This window comes from Geotrypetes seraphini, chromosome 5 (genome assembly GCF_902459505.1).
Source record: "Geotrypetes seraphini chromosome 5, aGeoSer1.1, whole genome shotgun sequence".
NCBI lineage: Eukaryota > Metazoa > Chordata > Amphibia > Gymnophiona > Dermophiidae > Geotrypetes > Geotrypetes seraphini.
Window position 1 is genome coordinate 126,653,528 of NC_047088.1, and position 14,553 is coordinate 126,668,080.

Consider the following 14,553-nt stretch of genomic DNA (forward strand, 5'->3'; position numbering starts at 1 on the left):
TGTCTATTTCTATGTTTCTATGTTTCCTCTTTAGTCCGAGCTCCACTAAATAGTTTGGTGTCGTCTGCAAATTTTATTATCTCACACTTCATCCCTGTTTCTAGATCATTTATTAATATATTAAATAGCAGCGGCCCAAGCACCGAGCCCTGCGGAACACCACTCGTGACCCTCCTCCAGTCCGAGTAGTGGCCCTTCACTCTTACCCTCTGTTTCCTACCCGCCAACCAGTTTCTGATCCATCTATGTATGTCTCCTTCCACACCATGGTTCTTCAGAGTCTGGAGTAGACGTTCATGAGGCACCTTGTCAAATGCTTTTTGGAAATCTAGGTATATGATGTCTATGGGGTCTCCTCTGTCCATCCATTTGTTAATTCCTTCGAAGAAGTGCAATAAGTTAGTTAGGCACGATCTCCCCTTGCAGAAACTATGTTGGCTGGTTAAAAAGCGTTATCGATATCCCAAATGGAAATAAAGCACAGTTACTCTGAACTGTTTGTGGTATTGCGGTATACAAAAATAAAGTTATTATTATTATTATTATTACTTACCGTAACAGGTGTTATCCAGGGACAGCAGGCAGATATTTTTACAACCCTCCCACCTCCCCTAGTTGGCTTCTTAGCTAGCTAACTGAACTGAGGAGACGCGTGCCTACATCAGGTGGGAAGGCATTCACGCATGAGCAGTGCGGCAGTCGAGAACTTTTTTAAGTGCTTCAAGCAAGTCTGTTTGTGAAGCTGTCCGCATCTGGGCTCTATGGATGACGTGACCCACATGTTGAGAATAGCTGCCTGCTGTCCCTGGATAACACCTGTTACGGTAAGTAACTGTGCTTTATTTCCATTTGGGATATTGATAACGCTTGCAGACAGTACGAAGCAAGCACAGTCATGTATTGAGGCATGGAGGGTCTTAAAATATCTAGGCTGTAAAGATCTGCCCAAAGAGGAGACCCAGACCCACAAGCCTCTTACAACAATCCAAAATACAGATGTGTAATGGCGTAAAGTTGGGGACGCCAAGGCCCAACATCAGAACCAAAGAGATGAGTCTGCCACATGAATATGACTTAATTATCATTGTTTTATTATTGTCTTTCTTTGAATGGTGCTGAGTGAATATGGTGGATGATTGAGGGGGGTCAGAGTTTGTGTGAGTGGTGGTTTGTTCTCTTGATGGGATATATTTTCCTCTGTGGGATTCTTCTGGCAGCGAGGGGGGTAAGTCAGCAAGTGGAGGAGAGGGGAGAAGGGTGGATAGGCAGGGGGAAGGACAGGGAATTGATCATGTTTTTTCTAGTAAAATCTGATTGATGACAACACCAGCTATGTTACTGGAATCTTGGAATGTTAATGGTCTAAGTGACAAGGGTAATCGTAGCATTGTTATTAATGAGCTAAAGCCTTTACAGTCTTATTACAAGAGACTCATTTGAATTACAGGGAGCCCCATTTGCTTCAATTTAAATATTATTCAGTTTTGGGGTTCCATGGCCCAGAAGGAAAGTGATGGGTGAGAGACGTAGCTATTCTTATTCGCTCATCTTGTCCCTTTATTTTGGAAGATACTTATAAAGATCAACAGAGCCTTAACAATTAAAGGGAAATTAATCTAATCTTCTATTTGTGCATCACTCATACCTATACAGGCTCAATTAAAAGGTCAAAAGGTAACTAATTAATATCTACAGGTATACCCCAAATATACATCAAGGCAAATTTTTAAAAATCTCTTTCTGAGTCATTAAGTACATTTGTTAAGGGGCCGGTATTTTTGGGGGGTGACTTTAATGTTATCCCAGATCCCAACTGGGATCATTCAAAAGGGGGGAGGGGAGAATATAGTCAGGCAAATAGAAGAGCTTTACTGAAATTGGTCAATGATTTTGAATTAATGTATGTCTGGTGTTTACATCATCCTTTATGCCGAGATTATACATTTTATTCACATGCAAAACAGACTTATACTCGGATAGACCAATTGTGGTGCTCTAGGTCACAGTTCTTTAACCGCTGGTTCGCAGAAAATTCCTGCCGGTCCGCATAGGACCGGCGAGATGGACGCTGTTAAATTTCCTGCCCCGGTGGTGTTCGGAAATCTTCTGTTCCTCCCAGCCTCGGGCGATCAAGACAGGCTGCCGACGTCGGGCATTCCCTCTGTGAGTCTCGCCTATGCGGAAACAGGAAGTTGAAACAAAATAGGCAGGACTCAGAGAGGGAAGGTCCTGACGTTGGCAGCCTGTCTTGATCGCTGCCCCTGCCGAGTCGCCGAAGAGGGCCGCAGGGAAAGTGCAGGCAGAGAGGAGATGGTCAGCGTGCGCGGGGAGGTCAGCGTGTGGATTGGGGCCATCAGCAGCGTTTGTGCTGAGAGTCTGCCCACTTGCAGGATGCGGCGGGTAGGGGCCTCCGGCTCGACAAGGTACCCCATGAGCGGTTACTTAGGAAGCTGTGGAACCACGGGGTGGAAGGGGACGTACACAGATGGGTCAAACACTGGTTGGCAGGCAGGAGACAGAGGGTTGGAGTGAAGGGTCACTACTCGGGCTGGAGGAAAGTCACGAGCGGAGTTCCGCAGGGGTCTGTACTTGGACCGCTGCTGTTCAATGTATTTATTAATGACCTGGAAACGGGGACGAAATGTGAAGTTATAAAATTTGCGGATGACACTAAACTCTGTAGAAGGGTCAGAACTACGGAAAAGTGTGAGGACCTACAAAGGGACCTAAGCAAACTGGAGGAGTGGGCGAATAAATGGCAGATGAAATTCAATGTAGGGAAATGCAAGATCATGCATATAGGGAGAAAGAACCCGATGTTCAGCTACCAAATGGGGGGATTAGTATTAGAGGGAAGTAACCTTGAAAGAGATTTGGGTGTACTGGTGGATACAACAATGAAGTCAACGGCGCAATGCGCAGCAGCCGCGAAGAAGGCAAACAGAATGTTGGGTATTATTAAAAATGGTATTACGACCAGAACAAAAGAAGTCATCATGCCGTTGTATCGGGCAATGGTGCGCCCGCACCTGGAGTACTGTGTTCAGTATTGGTCACCGCACCTTAAGAAGGATATGGCAATACTTGAGAGGGTCCAGAGGAGAGCGACACGAATGATTAAGGGCATGGAAAACCTTTCATACACAGAAAGACTGGAGAAGCTGGAGCTCTTCTCCCTGGAAAAGCGGAGACTCAGAGGAGACATGATAGAGACCTACAAGATCATGAAGGGCATAGAGAGAGTGGAGAGAGACAGATTCTTCAAACTTTCAAAACATAAAAGAATAAGAGGGCATTCGGAAAAATTGGAAGGGGATAGATTCAAAACAAATGCTAGGAAGTTTTTCTTTACTCAGCGGGTGGTGGAGACTTGGAATGCGCTTCCAGAGGATGTAATAGGGCAGAGTACAGTACTGGGGTTTAAGAAAGGATTGGACAATTTCCTGTTGGAAAAGGGGATAGAGGGGTATAGATAGAGGATTATTATGCAGGTCCTGGACCTGTTGGGCCGCCGCGTGAGCGGACTGCTGGGCACGATGGACCTCAGGTCTGACCCGGCAGAGGCATTGCTTATGTATCTTATGTATCTTATGTCTTGTGCGGCAGGGCCTGCGGTGCAAAGCTGTTTTTGCTGGCTTGAGGGGATTCGCGAATGTGCAGGGCACAGCAGGAGTAAGATCATGGGGAGCCTTCAACAGTGGCTGTCTCCTCTCCTAGCAGCTCTGTACTTACTAGGGCAGTGATTCACTTTGGCAACTTCCCCTTTCCTCAGAGGCGGCAACGGACCCAAGGCTGCCTAAGGAAATCACTGCTGCAGGCAAGTACTGAGAGCTGCTGGAAGGAGAGGAAGCCACTGTTGGAGGCTGGGAAGCTGATGGATAAAGGGAGAGCTGCTACTGCACCTGGAGGGAGGTAGAAAGAGAGATGCTGCTGGGAGGGGAAGAGGGAAAGGGATGGGAAGAGAGCTACTGTTGGATAGGGGGAGGAGGGAAGGGAGAAGGAAAAAAGGAAGGAAACAGCTGGCAGGGAGATTAGAGGAGGGAAAGGGGAGAGACAGGAATGAAAAAGTAGAGAGAGATTGATGCTGGAAAGGGGGTCAGCAGAGAAATGAGAGAGGGATAAAGATGCTAGATCTGGTGTAGGAGAGATAAAAATGAAGAAAGCAGTGAAGCTGGAATGAATGATGTAAAAAGGAGAGAGGAGGCACAGGCTGGATGGAAAGGGGAGAGGGGCATAGAAAGAAGTCAGATAGATATGGAAGGGGAAGAAGCCAGACTGTGGATGGAATGGGCAGACGCTGGAAGGAAGAGTGGAAAGAAGATGAAAGCAGAGACCACAAAAGGTAGAAAAAAATCATTTTATTTCTATTTTGTCATTACAATATATCAGATTTGAAATATATATCCTGCTAGAGACATACCTGGGGACTGCAAAGCCTAACATTATTCCTATCATGTGTGACTGCAGTATTCTGTTAGCATGATATTTCTGTGTAGCATTCTGTGATAATTTGGCTTGTTCAGTTTTCTTGATAGTAGAGGGGATATATGTGAAAGGGAGGGAAGACAGGGGTTTTGTTGGTCCTTGCTCTGAATATTTATATTTATAAAATGACAATTGTACAGAATATTGTTTCTTTTTATACTTTAATAAAATACGTTCAATATAAAATCATAACTGAGGCTTGTGCAGATGGGATCAGATGGTTTGTGGGGACCGAGCTTGCGGAGACGGGGCGAAAATGTGTTTATTATTTCGGTCTTAGTAGTTTGCCGGTCCACAAAATAATTATTTTATTTCTGCCGGTCCACGGGTGTAAAAAGGTTGAAGAACACTGCTCTAGGTAATCTTGGGGTTCATTTAAAAATACTTTTATAGCCTCCATACAAATATCTGATCATTCCCCTATATGGATATCAATAGAATTCCATAATAATTTACCACCAACTCGTTTTTGGAGGCTAAGTGATTACTTTTTAGGGGATCAAATTATATGTGGTGATCTGAAAGATGTTTTGGTAAGATATTTAGAGGATAATGATAATGGGGAAGTTTCTGATGCCTTAAAAGTGGACATTGAGGGGACAAATAAGAAGCCACACTAAATTTATATTTTTCTTCTGTCTATTTCTTCTGTAATATGTTGTACTTTCATTATTTGCATTCTGTAATTCACTGATTGGTGAACCTCTTCGGTGTGAACCGCCTAGAAGTCATCCGACTATGGCGGTATAGAAGAATAAAGTTGTTATTATTATTATTATTTTATCAAATGAGGAGCTAGGAAGAAACGCAAAAGAGATGATGCCCATTTGATTTTGATAGATAGCTTTTGAGCTTAGAACGATAACACAAACGATGTCCCTCCAAATCCACATGACAACAATTAAAGACAAGGCCGAGCAGAATTAAATGCCCTACAATTGGCCCAGCTAAATTATCAAAGATCATAAGCTAGGGAGTATTTGTTTGAATATAACAATAAGTTGGAGCTATCTTAGCAAGGAGGAAAGAGACACAGATTATATAGAAATTAAAGGACATAAGGATGAATTGGTTTATGAAGATGAGAAGATTTGAGATTTTTTTGGTCTTTTATAAGAACTTTATATATTGAATCTGAATCGGGGCAGGAACAGATAACAGCATATTTAGATTGAGTTCAACTGCCTGAGCTTTCAAATGAAAACATTATTAAATTGGACCTTCCTATAACGACACAGGAAATTTTGAAAGCTATTAAAACCATAAGATTAGACAGTTCCCCTAGTCTTGACGGATTTTATCCCTGTTTTTATAATTTTTTTTGTAATATGGTGGGCCCATTACTGGTACGGGCAGGTAATGAACTATTGGTGGGGAAACTCCTTGAGGGAAGCAGGGAATACCGTATTGTTGAAAGCTGGAAAAGATCCTGCCTCATGTTCTTCATATCACCCTATTTCCATTTTGAATGTACAGTAGATGTAAAGCTTATAGCTAAATTGATAACTGACAGACTTTCCATAGCTCTACCCTACCTGATGCATATTAATCAATCTGGTTTTGTTTTAAAACGCTAAGTTGGGGACAATATCTCTAGGACACTAAATGTTATATAATGGGGGAGAGCTCATAAAACAAATGTTTTTTTTCTGCTTCTATCAACTGATGCAGAGAAGGCATTTGACAGACCTGGGTCTGCTGGGGTTTTCTATGGCAGCATAGTAACATACATAGTAACATAGTAGATGACGGCAGATAAAGACCCGAATGGTCCATCCAGTCTGCCCAATCTGATTCAATTTAAATTATTATTTTTATTTTTATTTTTCTTCTTAGCTATTTCTGGGCGAGAATCCAAAGCTTTACCCGGTACTGTGCTTGGGTTCCAACTGCCGAAATCTCTGTTAAGACTTACTCCAGCCCATCTACACCCTCCCAGCCATTGAAGCCCTCCCCTGCCCAACCTCCTCCAAACGGCCATACACAGACACAGACCGTACAAGTCTGCCCAGTAACTGGCAGTTACAGAAAGTGAGAGCTGGGACAGGACTCTACGTGGATTCGTAAACTGTTTGAAAACCTGGTAGGATGGGTTAAGGTGAATCGTGGATATTCTGTCCCTTTTGAAATTCAGAGAGGAACTAGACAGGACTGTCGCCTCTCACCTCTTCTTTTTGCTATATCAATAGAGCCTTTTGCTCAGTGTATAAGAATTACAGTGGTGCCTCGCATAAAGAACGCCTCGCACAGCGAACGCTGCACACAACGAACTTCATTTCATGATTCATACAACGAACTTCGTTTCACACAACGAAGTCGCCCGAGCTTCCACGATCGCTGCCAATGTATTGTATCCTTCCGCGCAGGCACTGCAGGCAGTCGTTAGTCACTGCGCTTAACGCGTTTCACATAACGAACTTTTCGCATAACAAACTTGCTCCTGGAACGAATTAAGTTCGTTGTGTGAGGCACCACTGTATTTCAGAAATACAGGAATTTCAGTTTAGCTCTTTACATCATGAACTGGCACTTTTTACCAATGACATTTTATTTTATGTCCATCAACCCCAGCGGACCCTATCAGAGATTTTGTCAGAATTACAACTTTATGGCAATGTAGCAGGGTTCAAAATTAAATAATAAATCGGAAATTTTAGGAATTACAACTTCTCCTTCTGAAGAAGAAGAAATTCGTATAAATTTTCCATTTAAATGGGCCCCTATTCAAATAAGATATCTGGGAGTTCAAAGTACTAGACATCCTTCAAATTTGTATTCTAGCAATTATAACGTCTTATGGAGTAATATTAGACGAGATTTAAATAAATGGTGTTCCTTATGGTTATCTTGGTGGGGAAAAATTTCTGTGCTCAAAATGAATGTATTACCCCCTATGCTTTTTCTTTTTCAAGCTTTACCCTGAAATGCAAGGGACCTGGGGAGAGGAAGAAGTGATATGGATTGCTCTGAGAAGATAAAACTTCTATCTATGACTCAATTGCAGCAAATTAATAAAGATCTGATTGTGGATATCCAAAAGTTTGGATAAAAAGAGGAGGTGCTGCTGTAGGGAGATTTCAACCTGCCGGATGCGGACTGGAAAGTTCTGTCTGCGGAATCGGAAAGAAGTATTGTGGACTAGTGTTTTAGCCTGTTACATTCGTTACAGTAATGGTTGCTAGAATAGCCCCACCTATGCCCGGACCCTGCCTCCCACTGATCCCAGTCCCACCACCTCACCTTTCACCATTTCCTTTGTACCCTTTTGGCCCTCCTGACAGGCAGCAGCAGCAGTCCTGACGTACTAACCTTTCCTCCCTCAGTGCTCCAAAGCAGCAGTGGTCCTACCATTTCCATCTCTCCCTTTCCCCCTTTCACACCCTCTATCATCTCTCTCTCTGACCCTGTTTCACCTCTTTCGCAGCTCCTCCTCGTCCTCCTCCAGCCAGGCTTCAGCCATCTTCCGCCGCAGCCTGCAGCCGCCTACAGCCATCACGGCCTTCAGCCGCCGACATCCGCCTTGGGGGATTCTCGCACATGCGCACTCCTACCTGTGGTGCTCTACAGCGCACGGAAAACGGGAGCACGCAGGTAGGAGTGCGCATGCGCGCTTAGGGCTTTATATATTAGATTAATCAATGTGGACAGAATGTGGACTTGGGATAACTGAAAACCACCAACATGGTATGATATACCCTTCACCTAAGATATAATGATATGAACTTATTTCAAAACCTAGCATAGCACAAATTTCTAACTTGGTAAATTTACAAACCTCCTTACATATTATAAAGTACTCTACCACCTCATTAATCTACATGAGAGGTTCCAAAACCATGAGGACATTTATGCCCGTTCTAGGAAGCTGATTTGAGTCCGATCCTGGATTTATGCTAATGCCAATTCTGCTTTTCCTTGCATGGGACTTTGCCCCTCCCCCCTAGAGCTTAGTCTATTTGGCTAGGGTTACCAGGAAAAGCTGGACGTGCTCTCGGGCTTGGCCGCTGGGACGGAATCTTGGGCGAAGGAGACAGGAGGTTCGGCTGGGGGCGTGGCCCTGCATCCCTCCCCTCCGGGCAGTTGGCATTTGTTGGCTCGAGCTAATCGCAGCTTCTCTCTTTAAGCCAAGGCCACGCGAAGAGCATCTTCCGCCACGGCCTGCAGCTGCCGACAGCCGCCTCGGGGGGATTCTCGCACATGCGCACTCCTACCTGTGGTACCCTACAGCGCACGGAACACGGGAGCACGCAGGTGGGAGTGCGCATGCGCGCTTAGGGCTTTATTATATTAGATGTCTACTGTTTGCATACTGTGCAGCTGTTCTAAAATGTCCTCTTGACTACTAAGTGATCATTCAGAATAAGTATTATTGAACACTATTGACTGTGACTGTAAACCAGGCCTGCAGTATACCTGTATTTCACTTTGCTTTCCATATTTCTATACTGGAATATTGGAAACATAAGTTGTTTTGCTTCTCCTGTATTAAGATATTTGAGAACATTTAAACAGTCACATATGTAAAATATACAGTATATATTTCTCTCTTATAGCTCAAAGGAGTTGAAGAGATATCTGTCAGAAAATCATCTGAATCTTTGAAAGACAGTAAGGTAGATTTGGATAAGGAGGTATGTACCATAAAGCTTAATCTTAATGCCTTTTTATACTGTATAGCCTTCTAAAGTAATAAAACCAAGGGTTATAATGATGGCACACCTTTTATATACAGTATGTTCATCAGTTGTCTTCTGTGGATATAATTTTTTTTTAAATATATGTTTATTGTAAGTGAGAAAGGTCACAACTAGACAAAATACAAACTCAGCAGTTTAAAATGCATAAAAGTCCAAATAGCAGTAAGAAACAACAAAGGCAGCAATCCCACCAGCCGAACCCAGCCAGAAACCCAAAGGTAGAGCTCAGCATATATCAGAACAGAGAGAGGCATGTATCAAACCAACCAGTACAGTGGCCTTCCACCCTTTTGTGTTGAAATAGGGAACACCCAGGACAGCCACCCACACCAGTCGCCACCAGTCACACAAACGCACCCACTCCAAACATCCAAACGCACACACCAGCACACCCCTCAAACCCACCTCCCCTCCCTCGCCCCCTAGGTACCAAGAACCCTGCATGCCCCCACCTGGGACAAGTAGCCATCAAACCAGAGATTAAAGAACCATCGCCCCCCCCCCTCCCCAGTCTCTCAAGAAGACACTAGATCTCGCAAGCTCTCCCACAGGGTAACAATGCTGTTGGACCTTGTGCGGAGAACTAGCATAGGACCGAATCTCAAACTGAGCTAACTCCCGAAGTCTACACCTCCACTGAGACACTGGTGGCATGTCTGCTGATATCCAATAAGTCAAAATCAGTTTCTTAACTAAAAGGAGAACAGTGTAAAAGAAATGGCATTGGGGAAGTGTGAAGCCCTGATTCCGAAGTGTGGCCTACAAGCCCAGCAAAAAGGTCCCATAATCCCACTCAACTGGTCGATGCAAACTCTCTCCAAAAGGGGAAGGACCTCTTTCCATATAGTCAGTTTGGAGCACTCTAGTAAGGAGTGGACATAAGTGCCAGCCTGACTCTTGCATTTAACACAGCATTTAACACAGAGATCACTATCCCAGAGTCCCAAACGTGTCCCTCTTAGTGCGGTAAAGTAAGCTCTGTGGAGAAACTTGTACTGAAGCTCTTGAAAATCAGTGGATTTATTAAAGGAGTACAGGGTCTGGAAACATGCTAGAAATTGCGATTCAGAAAGACTGTCACAAGTTCCTTTCCCATGCAGACCACAAAGGCACTAGCACGGACAAAGAAACAGGATTTCAACAGTCTGTACCAGTGGGAGAGAGTATTGACTTGCACCGGTGTGGCCGAGAGAACTGCATCCAACCGCCCCTTAGCCCAGGCCCCCGAATTGTCCCTACCTTCAACATCACAGTAATGCTGAAGTTGAAAGTAAAAAAACAAATAGTGAGAAGGAAAGCCCCACTTATCCCGGACCTGCTAAAAAGAGGGGAAACCCTCAGGAGACAAGTCTAACAATTGTGTCATAGATACACATCCCCTGGCCGTCCAATCGCGGAATATTGACCAACCCCATCCTGGTGCAAACTGGGAATTGCCCTCAAACCTCATAAATGGAGATGTCTGCGGGCTCAAACCATGTCTCCGCAACCACTGCCAGGCCATCCGAAATGGCCAGAGAAATTGAAAACAAGGCTGGTACTGACATACCGGATCCGACTGGAAGTAAAGTAAGTTCATAAATTTGAAACGGGTGACACCAGCCATCCATCCAGCCCAGAGGAGAGTAGCAGGCACACCCAGCGTACCCCTCAAAGATCCAATGTTGTAGCGCAGCCACATTATACAACCGAATGTCCGGAACATTAAGACTGCCCAAAGTCAATTTAAGCGCGCCCAATGTCTCCAGATAAAGCGGGAAAAAACAGATTTAAAAGAAAGCTTGTCCTGCTGCTGAAGCCAAGGGCCACCCTCCCAAACAGGCCCAGTGGCAGTTCCTGCCATGCCTGACACAGTTTCCCGATGGTCTCAAGAGGGAGCTGAACATTAGCATTGTAAAGAGTAGCTAGATCGGTGCTCAGGTAGATACCCAAATAGCGCATAGGTTTGGACATTAGGGGGATGGGTAGGAGAGCGTGCCAGGGCTCTGGGGGACCGCCTGACAACAACAAAAGTTCTGATTTACTACAATTGACTTGTAAGCCAGACAAAGCTCCAAAGGCTTTGATCACATCCAAGGCGAGATGCAAGTGTGGAACAACCTGGTCCAGGTAAAGCAAGATGTCATCAGCAAAGAGACTGATTTTACACTCCTGGCCCCACACCTAAATCCCCCATATGTCCGCAGCCTGCCGGATCTTGACCGCCAGGGGTTCAATAGCCAGAAGAAAGAGAAGGGGAGACAAAGGGCATCCCTGCTGTGTACCTCACGTAGTCAACCGTAAGACCCCCATTTATTAAAAGGCGCACTCGGGGATTAGTATACAGAGCCGTCACCCAAGCCAGAAAAGCCCCCTGAAAGCCACCTCACTGCAACACCCAAAAGAGATAGTCCCAGGAGATACTATCGAAGGCTATCTCCATGTCCAGGTCCACCACAGCCTCCTGACTACCCTGGCCGATCCGAGCATGAATAGCTCCCAAGACTTTCATCAGATTCATAGAGGCGTAACGTCCCATCACAAAGCCAACCTGATCGAGATGGATAAGATCTTGGGAGAAAACAGTTCAACTGCCGTGCCATGGTCATGGCCAGGATTTTAATATCCTGGTCCAGGAGTGAGATGGGTTGGAAGGATCCCACCAGATCCAGGTCCTTGCCGGGCTTGGGAATCAAGACCACATGGGCTATGTTATCCGGAAACGCCCCTCCTTCCGCCGACACAGCATTGTACATCTCACTAAGGGGATTTGCCAAGAGGTCCAGGAGGATCCGGTAGAATTCTGGACCAAAGCCATCGGGTCCAGGTGCTTTCGTTAACTTAAGCGATTTGATGGATATCAACAGCTCCTCTGCAGAAACCGGTGCACTCAGAGTGGCAGCCTGGTCATCAGCCAATTGTGGCAAAGGAAGGTCCTGAAAGAAAGCAGCCAAGGCTGCTCTATCCAAAGGACTATGCCCTTAGAGGGTGGTATAGTACTGAACAAACTAGTCCGCTATCTGCTGTTCCCCAATGTGCCGATTCCCCCTGGAATCCCGGATAGCTGTAATGATTTGGCATTTTTTTATGCGGGTAGACCAGATTAGCCAGAAGCTTCCCCGCCTTAACCCCTCCAACAGTAAAGGTGGTAATGCTGGAAGTAAAGGGACTGTTCCGCGCGCTTATGAAGCAGGGCCTTGATCTGCTCCCTAAGTCCCCTATACTCCAGGTGATCCGATTCGGACAAGGTAGCTATGTTTGCCCGCCAAAATGCATGCAATTTCTGGGTGAGCAGCAGAAGCTCCCTCTCCCATTCCCGCCATTTGATGGCTGTGTAGGCAATTACATGCCCCTTCATAACCGCCGTAGACGCGTACCAGAAAGACACCAGCATTCAGGGTAGCATTCATTATCTGATAATCTATCCAGTGCGCCTTGAGAAAGGTCCGAAACTCAGGATCATTATACAAGTGCGGAGACAGCTTCCAGGAGGAGGCTTTGCAGGTAAAAAAGAAGGTCAAGGCAAGCTCCACAGTCATGCGATCAGAGACCGTGGCCTCAATGATCTCCGATCTAGTAGCCTGAGAGAACAGATGTTGATCAAGAAGAATATAGTCTAACTGGGAGCACCCTTTGTGAACATGGGAATAGAAAGTGAATTCAGAGTCAAAAGGATGCAGTGCCCTCCACACTGGCCACCAGGCCAAGGCCAAGGTGCTGCATCAGGAATCCCACCCCCGGTTATAAGACATAAGAACATAAGACGTTGCCTCCGCTAGGTCAGACCAGGGGTCCATCGCGCCCAGCAGTCCGCTCCCGCGGCGGCCCCTCAGGTCCATGACTGTAAGTGATCCTTTGTCTAAAACCTTTCAATCCCCATTTTTCTTCTATTTATACCCTTTCATGATCCTATCTCTATCTCTATCTATATCCCTCAATCCCCGTATCTTTCAGGAACTTGTCCAATCCCTCTTTGAATCCCCTTAATGTGCTCTGTCCTATCACATCCTCCGGAAGCGCATTCCAGGTGTCCACCACCCTCTGAGTGAAGAAAAACTTCCTAGCATTGGTTCTAAACCTGTCCCCTTTCAATTTCTCTGAGTGCCCCCTTGTTCTTGTAGTTCCCAATAGGCTGAAGAATCTGTCCCTTTCCATCTTCTCTATGCCCTTCATGATCTTGTAAGTCTCTATCATGTCTCCTCTGAGTCTCCGCTTCTCCAGGGTGAAGAGCCCCAGCCTTTCTAGCCTCTCTGCGTATGAAAGATTTTCCATACCTTTTATCATTCTTGTCGCTCTTCTATGAACCCTCTCAGGTATCTCCATGTCCTTCTTTAGGTACGGCGACCAATATTGGACACAGTATTCCAGATGCGGTCGCACCATCGTGCGATACAACGGCATGATGACTTCATTTGTTCTGGTTTTAATACCCAACATTCTGTTTGCTTTCTTTGAGGCTGCTGCACATTGTGCCGTTGACTTCATTGTTGTGTCCACCAGCACACCCAAGTCTTTTTCAAGGTTACTTCCCTCTAGTACTAATCCCCCTATTTGGTAGCTGAACATTGGTTTCTTTTTCCCTATATGCATGACCTTGCATTTCCCTACATTGACGTTCATCTGCCATTTATTCGCCCACTCCTCCAGTTTGTTCAGGTCCCTTTGTAGGTCCTCACATTCTTCCACAGTTCTAACCCTGCTACAGAGTTTAGTGTCATCCGTAAATTTTATAACTTCACACTTCGTCCCCGTTTCTAGGTCATTAATAAATACATTGAACAGCAGTGGTCCGAGTACTGACCCCTGCGGAACTCCGCTTGTGACCCTCCTCCAGTCCGAGTAGTGGCCCTTCACTACTATGTACCCATCTATGATACCCATCTATGTACGTCCCCTTCCATTCCGTGGTTCCACAGCTTCCTAAGTAGCCGCTCATGGGGTATCTTGTCAAAGGCCTTTTGGAAGTCGAGATAAATGATGTCTATGGGTTCCCCTTTGTCCAACTAGCTGTTTACCCCCTCAAAGAAGTGCAGTAAGTGCAGTAAGTTTGTTTTGCACGATCTTCCTTTGCAGAAGCCATGTTGGCTCGGTTTCATTAGTCCATTTTTTTCAATGTGCTCACAGATGCTGTCCTTTATCAGTGCTTCTGCCATTTTGCCCGGAACCAATGTCAAATTTACTGGCCTGTAGTTTCCCGGATCTCCTCTCGATCCCTTTTTAAAGATAGGTGTAACATTTGCTATCTTCCAGTCCTTCGGGATCTTGCCAGTTTTCAAGGATAGGTTGCAAACTCGTTGGAGTATTTCCGCTATTTCATTTCTTACGTTCTTTTAGTACCCTTGGGTGGATTCCGTCCGGGCCTGGTGATTTGTCACTTTTCAATCTATCTATA

At 45.3% G+C, this 14,553-nt stretch overlaps 1 protein-coding gene across 1 annotated transcript in view; it reads left to right on the forward strand.

Annotated features, from left to right (window-relative positions):
• Positions 1–14,553, forward strand: part of LOC117360389 (TRAF3-interacting protein 1-like) — a gene marked incomplete at its 3' end in the record, with an annotated part of 741,717 nt that overhangs the window by 316,841 nt on the left and 410,323 nt on the right. Inside the window, exon 6 of the mRNA XM_033944098.1 lies at positions 9,039–9,116. Coding sequence (XP_033799989.1) covers positions 9,039–9,116 — 78 coding nt within the window. The remainder of the gene's footprint in view (positions 1–9,038; positions 9,117–14,553) is intronic.